The 16665-nt window shown below is 49.4% G+C and overlaps 1 protein-coding gene and 1 pseudogene across 5 annotated transcripts in view; one reads left to right on the top strand and one right to left on the bottom strand.

The window, feature by feature from the left end:
• TDRD9 (tudor domain containing 9) overlaps window positions 1-16665 on the bottom strand; it is a 112510-nt gene that overhangs the window by 75004 nt on the left and 20841 nt on the right. For all 5 annotated transcript variants that reach the window (XM_042990702.1, XM_042990698.1, XM_042990699.1 and 2 more), the window contains 5 exons: window positions 12761-12858; window positions 11070-11291; window positions 10022-10144; window positions 6734-6814; window positions 3700-3864 (listed from right to left, as the gene is read on the bottom strand). In XM_042990702.1, coding sequence (XP_042846636.1) covers window positions 3700-3864; window positions 6734-6814; window positions 10022-10144; window positions 11070-11291; window positions 12761-12858 — 689 coding nt within the window. The remainder of the gene's footprint in view (window positions 1-3699; window positions 3865-6733; window positions 6815-10021; window positions 10145-11069; window positions 11292-12760; window positions 12859-16665) is intronic.
• On the top strand, window positions 14857-14976 carry LOC122240015 (annotated as a pseudogene).

The following is a 16665-nucleotide window of genomic DNA, read 5'->3' as shown; positions in this document are numbered from 1 at the left end:
AACAGGATTATAAAAGCCCTGTCCAGGGCGGGAAGGCGTGGGGAGTGGTGGGTGGGGCCACACTCTCCTTCAGCTCTGCTTCCGGACTAAAGCTACACATCGTGGGCGCTCCCTCCTGTCTCATTTCTAAGGGGAGGGTGAAAACAAAAATGTTGAAAATAAGTAGCGAAAAGACCTCTTCAGAGGACGTTGAAAAGAACAGCCAGGGTTGGCAACAGAAAGACCACAAGGGCAACACTGGCCTCAAGGGAAGGGTGACTTTCAAGAAAACCAAACTGGCCAAAGGTGTCAAATATTACAGGGAGGTCATGGTAAGTTTGGGGCAGAGGACTCTCAACTTAAGGAAGTCGCTAGTGATCCTGACAAATGCCATCTCAGAACAGGGGCAGTGGGAGCCAGACCACGGAGAGAAACACGGGACCTCGTGAGGGTGCTTTTTAAGATGAGAGAGACTCAGTTCTGATGAAATGGGGACAGGTAAGGGGCAGTGGAGAAGGCACTAGGAAAGGTGACACGAGGAGGGTGTTGGGGCACCGGGGGGGCTCAGTTGTTGAGCAGCCAACTTCGGCTCAGGTCATGATCTCGTGGTCTGTGGGTTCGAGCCCCACGTCAGGCTCTGTGCTGACAGCTCGGAGCCTGGAGCCTGCTTCGGATTCTGGGCCTCCCTCTCTCTCTGCCCCTCCCCGACCCATGCTCTGTCTCTCTCTCTCAAAAGTAAACATTACAAAAGAAAAAAAAAAAAAAAAAAAGCAAGGAGGGGGCAACAGTCAATCAGAAAAGGTCCCTAAGAAGGCAGGAAGGGAGAAAGGCTGGTGTCCGCAGAAGGAACGTTGCTTCTCCCCTGTAACGTTAGATGGTGTGCCCACGGAGTAGTAACAATAACAAAACTGGAATTTTTAAAACTCCTCTGACTCCAAAAACTATATAGCAGAATCTATACAAAATACCGCTTTTATAAGGCTTAATGTTAATATATTCATTCACCAAAATATTTCCCGAGTACCTATTAAGTACCAAGAACAGGATACTGGGTATGCAAATGCCAAAACCGGGTTCTCCCCAGCCTGGAGAACACGAGCCCCTGGCTGGAGAGGAGTCCAGGCTGCCCCGCCCGCACGGGAGCAGAGGGCAGGTGCCCAGGCCTGACCCAACTCCACAGGGCACCCACGAGCAATCATCTATGTGATTCCAACACACAACGGCCAGCTGGAAAGACTTGTAAAACCATCGGTACGTTCACATTCCAAAAGGGGCCAGAAAGTACAAAATTTTTAAATGTGACGAAGTGCCCTCTCCCCTCCACCTTGAATACGGGCTGCAATTGGTGACTTGTGTCCAAGCAGCAAAGGACAGATGTGTCTCTTATGCTGCTTACATCTCACTGGGGTGGGGGTGGGGGGGAGGGAAACAGGCAATGAGCAAAGAAACAGGTAAACACATACAAATACACAAAAGAAAAAGGAAGGGACAGTAACACTGTAGGGCAGAAGTTTGGCTAAAACTTCCTTGGCCAGGAGGGGTGCCTGGGTGGCTCAGTCGGTTGAGCATCTGACTTTGGCTCAGGTTGTGATCTCACAGTTTGGTGGGTTCAAGCCCCGTGTGGGGCTCTGTGCTGACAGCGTGGGGCCTGGAGCCTGCTTCAGATTCTGTGTTTCTCTCTCTCTGCCCCTCCCTTGCTCACACTGTCTCTCTTTCAAAAACAAAAAAATTTTTTTAAAAACTTCCTCGGCCAACATCACCAGTGATAGGCCACGCTGGTGGTCCCCCCGTGACAATACAGCACTTCACCCCAGTGGTCTGCCTCCCCAAGATCCATAGCCCCAAGTCTACTCATGAGAAAAACATCAGAAAAATTCTAACAGTGGGGAATCCTACAAATACCTGACCAGTAGTCCTACAAACCGTCAAGGTCATCAAAAATAAGAGACGTCTGAGAAACCGTCACGGCCCAGAGAAGCCTACAGAGACATGACGACTCAAAGCAATGTGGGACCCTGAGACAGAGAAAGGAAATTAGGGAAAAACCAGTAAAATCCAAATAAATACAACTTTAGTTCTAATAATATATCAGTTAGTTTCTTGGTTCTGACAGTTTTTTATAAACGTGAACTTTAGAATCCAGGTGACAGGTGTTTACTAGAAAATTCTTATAACTTTCCTGTTCTTTTGAAATATTGTCATCTACAAAGTTGGAAAAAAAGACGTGCCACATTTTAATGGCCATCGCTGGCCTCCCTCCGCTGTAACAGATTTGACAAAATGTGTCTTCTTACCTTAGGTGGAACCCAGTCGGCTGACTCACCATCGTCGAGGCTATAGTCTACTTCCACATCACAAATGTTTGTGGTAAGAGTCCAACTCCTACACAGAGCAGTCCGGCACCGTCCGTCAAAATCACAAGTGCACACACCCTCTGACCCAGCAATTCCACCAGCAGACACTGTCTTCTACAAGGCGTACCCTACACAGGGGTCTTCAAGGGGGCAGCCGACCGCCCACGGACTGTCCGGAAACACCGTTGGTGGTCACAGTGGGGGCCCCACTTGCCGCTAGCGGATCAAGGCCAGAAACGCTGTTAAACATCCTACAGTGAGTGCACAGGGCAGCCCCCACCACAAAGAACCGGCCCCAAATGTCGACAGTAACAAGGCAGAGAGAGCCCAGCCTCTGAACACACCGTCGGGAGCGCACAGTCTCCTCCCGCAGCGCTGCTTTTAGGCAGAACAGACCGGGGGCGCCTGGGGGGGATCAGCCGGTTTAGGCATCCAACTCTTGGTTTCAGCTCAGGTCATACTCTAACGGTTCATGGGGTGGAGCCCCACGTTGGGCTCGGTGCCGACAGTGCAGGGCCCGCTGGGGATTCCCTCTCTGCCCCTCCCCCACTCAAAATACATAAAGAAACTTAAAAAAGAAAAAGGCCAGAAACACTGGAGATTAGTGAGATACGGACATGAGAGAACAGAATGTAGCTCTAAAAAGAGAATAAGCTGTGAGACGGGAAAGGACACAAAAAGCAGAACGAGAAGGCAAGGTGCACCGAGGGCACTGCTGTTTCCGTAAAGGGAGAAACCTCACATTTGTATCCGCTCATATAGACATTCAGAGTTACAGCACGATTCCTAAGAAATTAGTGACAGTGATTTCCTCTCACTGGCAGGGGAGCTGAGCAGAGGACAGGAGGGGGAAGGAGAGAGTTTATACCTGCTCATAAACCTCTTTTCGATTTTTGAACCCTGTAAATGTATTACCCACGTGAAAATAATGTCAAATCAACTGCAGCTTTTCGTAAGGATGTATTATCCCGGTCCTTCACCGTCAGTACACTCACTCCTCCTTCAATCGAGAGCACCGCAATTTGTATTATAAGAAGCAGTTTAATCAAAGTAAAATTTGAAATAAAACTACCTCCCACTCTCAACTGAGTCTACAATTTTATAGCCGACCAAACTCTGACATTTTACTTTTCACCAACAAAGTGTAAAACCAATGCAACAACCTTCACAGGAGTGTACAATGTGTCTCGATGCCCACAGTTCACAGCAACAAACTCGGAGCTCTCCCGACCCGTCCGTCTCCAGCCCCAGCCCGCACCATCTCCCAGCTTGGATTTCGTAGTCTTACAATTGCAGCTGACCAGTGCGGGCTCACTCGGACACAAAGGCACATTCGCTACGAAAGAAACAATGCCTTCCAACGTACCCTGCCGTGATGAATGTGCCCCAAATCATCAAGATAAGACTCTTCGATCGAATGGGGCTTTCCTTCCACTTCAAAAACATACGCAGGGTTCATCTTGTTCTGGACAGGAACAGCAAAGTAATCCGCAAACTCTTTACAACTGATGGTGGCCGACATGAGGATTATCTGCAGAAGAGAAACCATTAGAACAAACAAGAGCAGTAACAACAACTAAACGTGATGTCGTTAAATTACCAAGCTTGTCTTCTGCTTTAGTAATTTTCAAAACTTCAGTATGATACATTGATGTAATCTTTAATGGAGTACAAATTATTACAGTTGAACGAATGCTCAGAGACAACCAACTTTTACTACTTCTCCTAAATTATTTTATCAAGTGAGAGACTACAATAAAGCTAACCTATGACCACTTATCTAAAAGGAACCTTTGCATCAGAAAACAAAAGTAAAAACAAGCAAGTTACTAGATGAGGTGTTACAGAAACGCCAGGGAGCAGAACAGCAAAGAGGCAGACGCGGAGCCAGAAAACCCCGGCTCTAAGCCACGAATCTGGAGCAGTCGGTCCCAGGGCCACAGCAGAGAGAAACCAGCCTAGACCGAAGCAGGACACAGAGGCTTGGGGACCCACCGCAAGTGGTCAGTTGTGCCAGGAAGCAACTATGGGATGTCCTCCGTGGGAAACTCTGTGTGAAAGCCAGGAGCAGCACCCACAGCACCCTAGATGTGCAGCGGACAAGGCAGCAGTGCCACGAAGGACACGCGCCATCCGCCAGTCTCTGAGATGCTCACCGGGGGTAAACCCAACTCTCGGCTGGCTGCCGACGACCCGATGCGTTACCGTGTAAACAAAATACGTGTATTTTCCCCTAAGATGTTAGATCCAAATGGTAGAAAGCATATTAACCAGAACTCATTTAAGCTGAGTTGCTTCAGGTTGGAAGGAAGCCTCTGAGAAGCCATGTGGGTGTAAGAGTGGCCCCCACGGGGCATACTCGGTCCCGGCAGATGCTCTCTAAGCTGTCTTCCGAGGGACAGTGAGGCTCATGGCGTGCGGGGCCTCTGCTCGGTTGAGGCGGCATGCGGACATGAGGCCAGACCGGACTGCTCAAGGCCATCGAGACTCCTCCCTGCCACCAGCCTCTCCTCCAGACAGACAACTCGGCAGCCTGCTCAAGACACCAGCGTGGGACTGACCTGAGTGTGATCAGCCAACAGTGACAGCGGGGCCAGCAGGTGTGGGGACGGCCCAGAGCCAGGAACCTCTAAGGGTCTGTGCGGCAGAGGAAGGGGAGACCTTCAGGCCCATCTTCCCACGCTCCCAAATCTAAGTCTCTGACAGCAACTCTCTTTTTAAAAAGTACTAAAAAGAGAATTTTTGAGCATTTCAAAAACTCAGTATAATGCCATCTATAACTTGATTTCTCATTTCTTGGCCCAGAAAATATTCTGCTTCATAGGTTTAACAAATGAAGAAAATACTGAAACTAACCAATGGTTTCCTACCATTTTTATAATGGGAACCAAATTCCTGCCCACCATTTTCAGCAATGTGGTAGACTTTTTTTTAAGGAGGCTTCGCACCCAGCGCAGGGTCCAGTGTGGGGCTTAAATTCACCATCAAGACCTGAGATCAAGACCTGAGCTGAGACTAAGAGTTGGATGCTTAACCGACTGATCCACCCAGGTGCCCCTAAAAAAGAAAGTCTTAAAAAAGTAGTAATTCCTAATGACTAAGTAATTTGCATGTTACAGAAATTTATGCTGATATGTTAGACTATTAAGTTTCCAATTTTTCTTCAGTTTCCATCATTTCAATGGTATCATGTGACCTGAGTGAAAGTCAGACACTCAACCGACTGAGCCACCCAGGCGCCCCAAAATGAAAAGTCTTAAGATGACAACCAAAAGGTCCCAAACTGTTGAACAATCTTTAACGTCATCTTTAAGATTCCAAAAAAGGAACAGAACAGCCAAATTCCTGCATTCGTGCTACAATCGTGTCAAGCAGTGACACGATTACCATTTTCAGATTCCATCTGTCTGGCGCCCACCAGGTGAGCCTTCTGAGGCAAACGGGTCTCATCCTGGAAGCGGAGTCCCAAGAGATGCTTCCCTAAGCAGATGAACGGACGGAAGACTGGCAGACAACTGCTTTCCAACAGCGGCAGAGCCCGTCACAGCCCTTTCCACGAGGCCACACTCCAGCCGCGGCCACCCTTCGGAAGCTGCTCCCCACACACAGGGTGGCCTACACGGGGAACACGTAACTATCACAACCCCCCGCTGGTTCGGTCGAGTTCACGCCCTCCTCCTTTTAGTTCACGTGATGCAAACAGCGATCGCCATCCCCACGGACTTTCAGTCAACTCAAAACCTAAGTCTTTAAAACAGCAGCGCACAGAACTGTCCTCAAAATGTTCGTGTCCTCAGGGCGCCTGGGTGGCTCAGTTAAGCGTCCGACTTTGGCTCAGGTCATGCTCTCACGGTCCGCGGGTTTGAGCTCCGCGCCGGGCTGGGCACTGACAGCCTGGAGCCTGCTTGGGATTCTCTCCCTCTCTCTCTATGCTCCTCCCTGACTCACGCTCTCTCTCTCTCCAAAATAAATATACTGTATTAAAAAATTTTAATTAAAAAAACCCTCAATTCCTCTTCTGGTGTCGTTTTTAGAACAAAGACTGCAGATGTAGTCACATACCTCCGAACTGTGGTAATTATTCAACCAAAAGCAGTGATCCAACACTCAGTATTTCATTAGAGTCAACAACCATCACATCACTTTCTGCCTGGAGAAAATTTCCGAATTTAATGCAACATAATAATCCAAAAAAAAAAAAAAAAAAAAAAAAAGATTCCACACTCCCATCCTGAGGGAATGCCCTGGAGCCAGCTTCCTGGCAAGATGTGGAGGAGGACACGCGACAACAAATGTCAAGAGTCACTGCTTTCGATGGTTTCTGAAAAAACGAAGAGACACAAATCCAAATCATAAACCTTAACCCTGAATATTCCTGTTACTCAGGAAATCAGATTTACCTTCACAAAACGCGAATTTGTTCTCAGAAGTTTGCGGACTACCAACAGCAGGAAATCCATTTCTTCAGTCCGTTCGTGTACCTGCAAAATAGAAAAGTGGGGTGCCCCACGTGGCAGCCAGCAACGCACGTGACCGCCCCCCCCCCCCCCCGGAGGCGGAAGCGGCTCGACGGTCGGTCGCCGGGAGGCAAGGCAGCCGGCTCCGCTAAACACGCTTCCTCGGGACGGACCGGACGGCGCTCCCGGCTAAGAGGAAGCCGGGCCGCCTGGCCCACGAACGAGAGGGCACAGAGGAGGCCCGGGTGGGTCTCTTCCCCCTCGGTGCTTCTCTCTGGGGCCTTCTCTGGGGCATCTGGGCAGAGAACTTAGCATCTCTGGTCCCGCGCGTGCAATGCCAGTGGAGCCCCCCGGGGTCACGGAGTCCCTAACCCTAACCATCCCCACCCGTCCCGGCACAGACAGCCGCCGGCCCCACCTCCTCTGCTTTCCCCTGCCAACCACACGCTCCCCTCGGTCTCCAGCTGCACTCAGGCTGGCAAGTGAGCACAGGGCGGAGGCTGAGGCCAGCGGGCCCGCTCCGTGAGACGCAGAACCGTGGCGCCCGAGGGGGGGCCGGGCTGGCTGTGGCACGGTCAGGCCAGCCACAAACGGGCAAGCAGACGGAGGCTGGGAGCCGAGGGCACCAGGGGGAGCTGCAGGCGCTCGGGGTCACCCTGGGGAGCTGGCGCGGGAGCTGCAGCCCGGGGAAAGCAGCCCCGTCCCCACCCTCCTCTACCTTCCCCCCCCCCCCCCCCCGCCCCCGGCGAGGCAGGCAGGGCCCCCACGGACCCACAGCTCCCTCAACCTCCCCTGCTCTGCCGGCCCCAGGCCAGCCAACGGCAAACGTGTGGGTCACGTGGGGCTGCTTTTCCACAAGAACTGTCACTCAGCCGGGGTTACTCAACGCACAAGGGGCAGTAAGATTCGATTCTGGGACATTTTGCCGCCAAAGTGGAGAGACTGGCCGCCGAGTCCAAAGGCGGGAGCGCTCTTCCCCTTGGTGTCCAGGCCCAGTCATTATTCCACAGCCACATCTGCCCCTGGTCCCACTCCTTCCTCACTCCCCACCGAAGGGGAGCCGTGGGGGAGCAGGACAGGGAAAAGAAAAACAGCGCCTGAAAAGTATTTAACGTTCACATGAATGGCTGGGCATCCCAGGGACACCATTATAAATCTAATCCTTATTTCATTCTATCACCAGACTCCGGAACACCTCAGCACAAACATCCCGTCTCCTACTCGAGAAAGAAAAATAAAGGCTCTCATCAATCAAGAGCCCCCGAGTGACTTCTCCCCAGCGTTCAGTTCCCCGCGGCCACCACACCCTGACTTTCTAGACCCGGCTTCTCCCCAGGTTCTTGGGGCCGTCCGGCCTCCCCCTCCTGCCCCGAGGACCCCACAGTCCTCTCCCTGCCACCGGCCAACACACACCTCAGCAGGGATCTGTCTCCCCGGGAGAGTGGCTGAAGGGAGACACCACCAGTCACGTGTTGATAATCTCCGCCCGATGAGGCCGGTACTGGAAAATGCTTATTGAAGGAATGGTTACCTGAAGCCACTTTATTCTTTTTCAAGAGCTGACAAGTTAAAACCATTATCATCCCGTTTTCAACAGCCTGGCGGTCTTCAACCTTTGCTCTTAGATAGCCTTTGAAATTCAAATCATCCCACTATTTAGGAACAATATTGCTTATAAACCTAAAATTTCAAGCATATCCAATCCATTCTTCGCTGAGGCAGGTAATTATCAGCATGCCTACTAGGTGCAGGGGACACAGGTGCAGAGCCAGAAGCTGTGGTGGCAGGGTGACAAGACAGCCTCCGCTAGCCGTGGCTCCCCTGCGGGACAGGCCCTTGCTCCGGGAAGGAACGAAGTCAGTAACGCGGGAGAACAGGTGTGTCCTCACCACTCAGGGACGTGCGTACAAGTCCAGTCAATGGTCAGAAAGACCGCGGACACACAGAAAATAAATGGGGGCACCGGCAGCAGAGCTCTCGAGTGAACTGCCCAGGGCGAACCCCACAAGGCCGTTTGCTGTCGCCAGCCTGTAGTATTAAGGCTCCGGGAAGTATTACATACTGGGTAAGGGCACCTTTGGATACACTGCCCGTGAAATTGCATTTCATCTCTATCTAATCTAAAGACACTCAAAAATAACCATCATAAAGAAAAACCCTGAGCCAGACTGTACGTCACGCTATTTTGCAAAGGACAAGAGATCGTCTTCCTACCTTCCACTCTCCCAAACATCTCCTGGTAATGTAAAACCACGTTTAGCCGCGCACACGCTAGCAAATGCACCTGCTCGGCCCCTCCTCCAGTAGGTCTGAGTGCTGTTGACCATCACACGCATTTCAACAGAGTGGAACGCTGACCCTCCACAGCCGCCCGGGGCAGTTTCATGTCAGCCTCTGTCTCTAGCCCCATCTCCAACCTTCCACAAACCTAGCTCTTTGTCGATGTTTTTCATGCCTCCAGAAAGGTGTAATTACTGACGGGCTTTAAAAGTCAACACTGCGGGGTCAGGCATTTCCAAAACTCCCGGGAAAGAAAACTCAACACAACATCCTCCCACTGCAAAAAAAAAAAAACTCGTTTAAAACATAAACAAAATCAATCAAATATTCCATCCTGAGAAAAATCCAGAGCTAAGACTGGCACAAAGACTCTTTACTAGAGCTTCTTAAGAAAGGAGACTATATCAGTATCTCACGTGTACTTTATTTTCTTAAAAAAAGCACGACTGTCCTCATTTTACTAGATGGAAAATACCTGCATACAATGAAAGTTCTTCTGAGTGTCTGATGTGACTAACACTCTAAACCAGGGCTCGGCAGACTTTTACTGCAAAAGGCAGGTAGTGAGGACGCCCGGCTTTGCCGAGCGTGGTGTCTGCTGCAGCCACGCCTCTCTTTAGCACCAGCAAACAAACAAGCCAAACTGTGTTCCAATAAAACTTTATGTATGAAGGCAGGTGCCAAATTGGGCCTGAGGGCTGGAGTTTGCCAACCCCGCTCTAATCAAGGAACCTGGTCACAGGCCTCAACCTCCACACCTGTGTTTTAGAGCTAAGCGCCAACAAAAAAGACAAAATCAACATCTAGCAATAGAATAAAGCAGATACAGACCAACGGCACGGCACGACACTTTACAAGGAGGGAACGTTTACAATAATTTGCCCATTGTCTGTTCTCTCACAAAATAAGAACATGAGCGTAAGGGCAGAGCTGTGTTCAAGAAGTGCGTACCTCATCGACGAAGATGTGGGTGAACTCCACCAAACTCTTCGCACTGACTATTTTCTGAAGCAGGACTCCCGTTGTCATATAAATTAACTTGGTGTCTTCTGTTGCTATCTTCTCTAACCCTACCTAAAAGCAGAGAAGGAAAAGAAAAAGGAGAAAACTTTCAGGTTTCAATGGTTCACATTTAACTACCAACAAGGCTATGTCCACACTGGACCTCCATATTGGAGGTAAGTAAGAAAGGGAATAAAAACTAGAGGCTCTAAGTTAAAACTGTCCTTCTCAGGCACCTGGGTAGCTCAGCCAGTTCAGCGTCTCTTGATTTTGGCTCTGATCACGATCCACGGTTCGTGAGTTCGAGCCCCACACTGGGCTCTGTCCTGACAGTGCAGAGCCTGTTTGGGAGTCTGTCTCCCTCTCTCTCTCTCTCTCAAAATAAACATTAAAGAAAAAAAAACTTAAAAAAAAAAAAAAACCATCATTCTCAAGATGATTTTTTTCCTTCTCTTTTTCAGGGGGTGGGGGGAACGTGGCTTATCTAGTCATACTGCCTGTACCATTTTTATGTTAAGACCATGGTGTATGAAGACATCTACGTACAAAGATAAAATCACAAAAACCATGAGTCTCAGAATTCTGGCTCCTTTTGTATTCAACCAAGAAAGAAATTGAAGTTCTTATCAAAAAATTCAGTTTCACTGCTTTTTAAACATTATTATTTTTTTTTTTTAGAGAGAACGCATGAGAGCAGGGGAGAGGGGCAGAGGGGGGGGGGGAGAGAGAGAGAAAGCGGGGCAGAGGGAGAGAGATAGAGAGCAGAGCCCGACCCGGGCTCAATCCCACAACCCCAGGATCACGACCAGAGTCAAAATCAAGAGTCAGCTGCTCAACTGACTGAGCCACCCCGGCGCCCCAAGTTTCACTGTTTTTTACATTACACCACAGGTCTGCCCTGTAAGCAACTGGTTTCATTTCAATTTCCAGCAGAAACCGTCGACTTCTACAGAATAAAACACTCACGAGGAAAGAGGTGGCTTGCTCCCGGCCTCACCTGATAGCCCACCAGACCACCGAGCGTCCAGGCGCGCTCTTTGCTGATCCACCTGGCGATGCTGGTGGCCCCTATCTTCCGGGGCTGGGTGACCACAATGTTGCAGTAGGCAGAGCGCTGAACGTAATGGTCCAGGATATACTGTGGCAGCTGAGTGCTTTTGCCGCTACCCGTGGCACCGTGTATAATCACCACAGAATTACTTTCTATCAGAGAAATAACCTACAATTTAAGAAAAATTCTTTTGAGAAATTCCACAAAGGTAACGATGACATACGGCATTATCTACGAACCGAAAACTTTACCTGGGGAGGATGTTCGGGACTTATTTTCCTTTCATCTTTAAAAGTTAAATTATTACGTAACCATCTAACCGTCACAAAAGAGCACGAAGGCTGCAAATGGCTGCCACCCTGAAAACCACTGTGACTGCTGTGAACAGGAACAGCTCACGGCTCTGGAGAGCCAGGCCAAGGCAGCCACGGGGCCCCAGGGCTCAGTGTCTTTATGCAGAGATGAAAACACCAATTTCTAGAGCTCTCGCTAAGTTTAAATGTCTAGTATTTTTAAATCTTGTAATGAACCTTACATAATTCTTCTGAGAGACACGAAAGCATTGCTGCCATCACCTCAAGTGGTCTTAACATTTCATTTGAAATTCCGCAGATGCATTTTCAAATAATTAACTTCTACCGTTTTCCACTCCCAGACCGTACACAGCGTTTTTAAAACTCCAGTCCAGGGGCGCCTGGGTGGCGCAGTCGGTTGGGCGTCCGACTTCAGCCAGGTCACGATCTCGCGGTCCGTGAGTTCGAGCCCCGCGTCAGGCTCTGGGCTGATGGCTCAGAGCCTGGAGCCTGTTTCAGATTCTGTGTCTCCCTCTCTCTCTGCCCCTCCCCCGTTCATGCTCTGTCTCTCTCTGTCCCAAAAATAAATAAACGTTGAAAAAAAAAAATTTTTTTTAAATAAATAAATAAAACTCCAGTCCAATTCCTGCCCGCCACTCCCTGACTCCACCCTAAATTTATCTGAACTCTTCTCTCTCTAGCAATTGCTACCATCAGGGAACACCGTCTAATTTGAGTAGCGGCCCCCAAAATTAGAGTAGGTCTACTCTACAGACGTTCCATGACTCACTAAAACAAAACAAAACTTAAATCGGGAATATCTGTGGTTTCGTTTTACCTGTAACTCATCCTCTACTAGTACATTAAATAAAGGCTTCAGTACGCTTATTTCTAACGTGGCTTAATAACAGGTAGCTAATTAAAAGCGTGATCATCTTGCTGCTATATGCGGCCCAGCATTGTCGATAACAAGATGTATCGGTGATTGATCAAATCAGTTAACAGGCCAGCGGAATGCTGGAGAGAACGGTGGCCAGGGGGCATTATTACTGTATAAAAACACTTGGCAGTGAGTTTTTTTCAAGCAGCAGCTCTCCTGGGGACAGGTGTTTACTGACAGCTATCTCAGAGGGAAGGCTGAACACATTAAAGCACAGCTCAAAGAAAGACCATCAGCACGGTCATCGCACGGCCGAGGCACAGGACCCTCCGGCCGCCCCACAGTCCGGCACACACCACGGATGCTTGCCTGGCACCTCGTCACTTTCCAGCTGTAGACCAAAATGTTGGGCCTCAGAAATTTATTCAAACAGCAAAATTACATCACGACAAAAATAACTTTACCTCGTCCTTACATCGATTTATAGGCAAATCAGGATATTTGTAAGTTGTCTCTGGGACGCATGCCACATTGCTTAATTTAGCTAAAGATGGCCTTGGACCTGTATTCAAAAAACAAAACAAAACAAGACAAAAAATACTATTAAGTGTCTGGAAAAAAAAAACAGTAAACAACCCGAAGTTATGTCTAATCTACAAACCCAGCACGCACGTGACCACAAATGCAGAAGTACATTCTGCAGGCTAACACCACAAGCAGCGTAACTAGAAGATTCTCTCCGTACCCGTGATGAATCATTTACACAAGCTGGGCACACTCTTACACCTCCATCACAGCCATCATCGCGGTAGGCCTAGCACCACCTTCTAAGACAAAAGACCTACAAGGCGCATGGTGAAAAAGTAATGTGAAAAGTAGTCAAAGGGAACCTCGTGTGGAATGGCATCAGGAGGCGCGCGCGCAGGGGAGCCCTCACGCCCGCCACTCCCTGCCCACCACAGACCCACAGGAAGAGACGCACCTTGCTCAAGGATACGGTCTTACTCTCCCAGCAGGAAGAAGGAAGATTTCCTCTTCCCCCCGGCAACAGCCCAGCCAATGAGAGTCTGTCCCAGCTCAGCCACTGAGAAACCTCTATACTTCCAATTCCCAGTTCACTCCAATGGACTTTTTGTTTACAACAGCCCCGCTCTTCCCGTCCCCCTGCCCTCCCAAAAGAGTCTCCTGTCCTTTGTTCTCAGGACTTGCTTTTGGTTTTTTGGCAGCTTGCTTGTCCTGGATTAAAATGATCTGTTCTTCCCAGAGAAATCCATCTCTTTGCTGGTAAAATAACTGGCAGTTTTATTTTTAAGGTTAGCAGTACTAAAATGGTTAAAGAACAGACGTGATCTGAGATTTCAGTAGAATGCACCGATTCATTAAGGGGTAGCTCCTTACTGCTGAAATACATTGGTAGCAGACGAGTGCCGCTCAGGAGCTCCAGGTACCCTGAAAGGGCGGCCCGACTGCCCACACAGAGGCCGACTGCGGCACTGACCACCAGCACCTCCTGTAAACACCCTGTCCGGCCTCGGGTCATGACCTGACGAACCGACAGGCATCAAAATTCACAGGACGCAAGCTTTCATCGGGAAATAAACTTTTACCTCCAAAGCAAACTTTTAAGGCTCCCGCCGCTTCAAATTTAGAGCTGTTCCCCTTCTTCGGCATCTCTCCCCCGATGCCCGTCTCCCCTTTTCCTCCCAGCCCTTCCTTTCTCTGCCCCAACATCTCCTCATCCTGTGTTCTGCCACCGTCCTTTCTCACCTGATTCACATGTTCGCAGCGTCATAACTAATCTAATAATAAATTAAACTATAGCTATTCTCCTATATTTGAATCAAAGTGTGTAGCACTTGTTCTGAATTCACAAAACAGAGCAGTCAGACCTGTTACAATCTTTCGGGCAAAGGTCGCTTCTTTGTAGACAGCAACGCTCTTCCTAGGCCGCCAGGGGCCATGGCCGAAGGAGGACTCCCCAAGCCGTGCCCTCAACAGCTCCAATCTTCCCGTCAGTGCACAGGCCACCGGACTCTCAAAAACATGCACTGTCCTTCTGCTGCCCTGTCTTGCTTTCCTCCCATCACTCCTCTCAGCTTTTACATTTTTTTTCTATGTTTACTTTTTAGAGAGAGCGAGAGCGAGCAAGCATGCACACCAGCAGGGGAGAGGAGAGAGAAGGGGGTGGGGGACAGACGATCCGAAGAGGGCTCCACACTGACAGCGGAGAGCCTGATGCAGGGCTCAAACCCACGAACCCTGAGATCGCGACCTGAGACAAAGTCAGATGCTCAACCGACTGAGCCACCCAGGTGCCCTAACTCCTCTCAGCTTTTGAAGAACTCCATCACCATTGCCACCCTGCCTTCCCAGGTGGTACACCTACTCTTGGTCTCACCCCTTCCAGAAGCTCTCTTGACTAAGGAGTCCTTAGAAGTAATTAACCACACTACCTGCCAAACACTGAGTTGGAGCAAAATTTAATGTCTGGACCGGTCTTAATTTAAAAATGGCTCCAACAGTTCATTAAGTTATCTGGAATTCTGAATGGTGGCTGGGGATCGCTTCTCGGCCTTTTGGCTAAGATCAAGTGTAGTATCTGAATGGTGGCTGGGTATCCAGGCCAGCCCACAAATTAAGAACATAATGTTTACATAAATAGGCGAAAAATAAACACTTTCCCACACGTGATGCCAGTAGGTTTATCAATCAGCAACAGGGCTTTTTTCACGTACTGCAGGAGAGGGAGGAGAGTCCACTCGGCAGCAGGGGCTCCACTGTAAGACAAGACGGAAGAACAAGCAGTGGGGACAGAGTAAGAAGTGGGGAGTGAGAAGCGCGGGGGGACTCAGAAACACAGAAAGGCAGCAGCCGTGTCGTGTGCCAAGTGACTTTAAGACGTGGTTCGCCGTGCTGCTGACCTAGCCATTACTTGGACACCACTGATGTGACTTACGTTCCTTGATCACGTGCATTTTGAAGGTTGTTACTTAAAGACAGAAGCTGTACAAGAAGAGAATTCTGGAAGTCTTAACTCTACCGTCCAAACCCTACGCCTTCCTCCACAGAACACAAACACGGCCGGACGTTTCTAGGTCACTGGCTGAAGCACACCCAGCACAAATCAAGTCCTGCCTCCACGTCCACCGCCACAGGGGACAGGAAACCAAACAGGGAGATGTTCGTGGCCACGAGGCTCTCTCATCTGTACATCAGCAACAAAGGGAGGTGACCAGACAAAGCATCATGATTAAGTTCTAAGAAAACAAAATGGGTAATTCAGGGCAAATCAGCAAACTACATATGACAAAGTATAATCCAAAAGTGCCGTGAGAAATACCTCAACCTCACAATTCGCTATTTTTATTTCCTGTGATCTTTTCACCCTGAGTTATTAACATTAAAATGTTTTTACATGAACTGGAAAAAAACTAGAAATCGCTAGTTTCTCTTCACTAAGCCACATCACTCCAACCTATGGCTTCCACAGTCACATCTCCTCCTACTGATTGTGACCCTCCTGCCCCCTCTCGTAAGAACTCTGTGATCAGGGCGCTTGGGTGGCTCAGTCGGTTAAGCGGCCGACTTCAGCTCAGGTCACGATTTTGCGGTCCGTGAGTTCGAGCCCCGCGTCAGGCTCTGGGCTGACGGCTCAGAGCCTGGAGCCTGCTTCCGATTCTGTGTCTCCCTCTCTCTCTGCCCCTCCCCCGTTCATGCTCTGTCTCTCTCTGTCTCAAAAATAAATAAAAAAAAAAAAAAAAAAAAAAAACGTTAAAAAAAAAAAGAACTCTGTGATCACACAGGGCCTGCCGGGACAGTCTCCCCCTCGCCATTTGACTGTGACTTAATCACAGCTGCAAGGATTCTTTCCCCTGTGAGCTAACACAGTCACAGGTTCTGGGGCTTAGGGATCGGACCTCTTCGGGGGGCCTATTATCCAGCCTACAGCTGCCTGTGCCCAGGCCTGCCCACCCCCACTCTCTATTCTCCGACAACAACGCCCATTTCAAGTCTGGGGCACCAGGGTTTCATCCGCCACAGACCCCCGGCGCACGTTCCCTCCTCCCTGATCCCAGTGCTGCCCCGGTAACGTCTATCATCCGTCAGCTCTAAGCTCGACTGTTACCTTTCCCGATACCCCAGCTCAAGTCAGAAACCCTGGTCTCAGGCCCCCATACAGCTGTCTTTCAGAGCACTCATCTCCACAAGCATGAATCTGCGTAACTACATGATTAAATGATAATCTCTGCGAGGGGAGGGACCAGCTCTTACTACTTACCATATTCCCAGGCCTCACACAGTCCCTGGCACACACCTAGATAAACACTGGTTGTTGAATGAATCCTTGGAATACAGCCAAAGCTATAAT

Source organism: Panthera tigris, chromosome B3, assembly GCF_018350195.1.
Source record: "Panthera tigris isolate Pti1 chromosome B3, P.tigris_Pti1_mat1.1, whole genome shotgun sequence".
NCBI classification, from domain to species: Eukaryota; Metazoa; Chordata; class Mammalia; order Carnivora; family Felidae; genus Panthera; species Panthera tigris.
The sequence above is the reverse complement of the archived record's forward strand: the minus strand, read 5'-3'. Positions and strand labels throughout refer to the sequence as shown.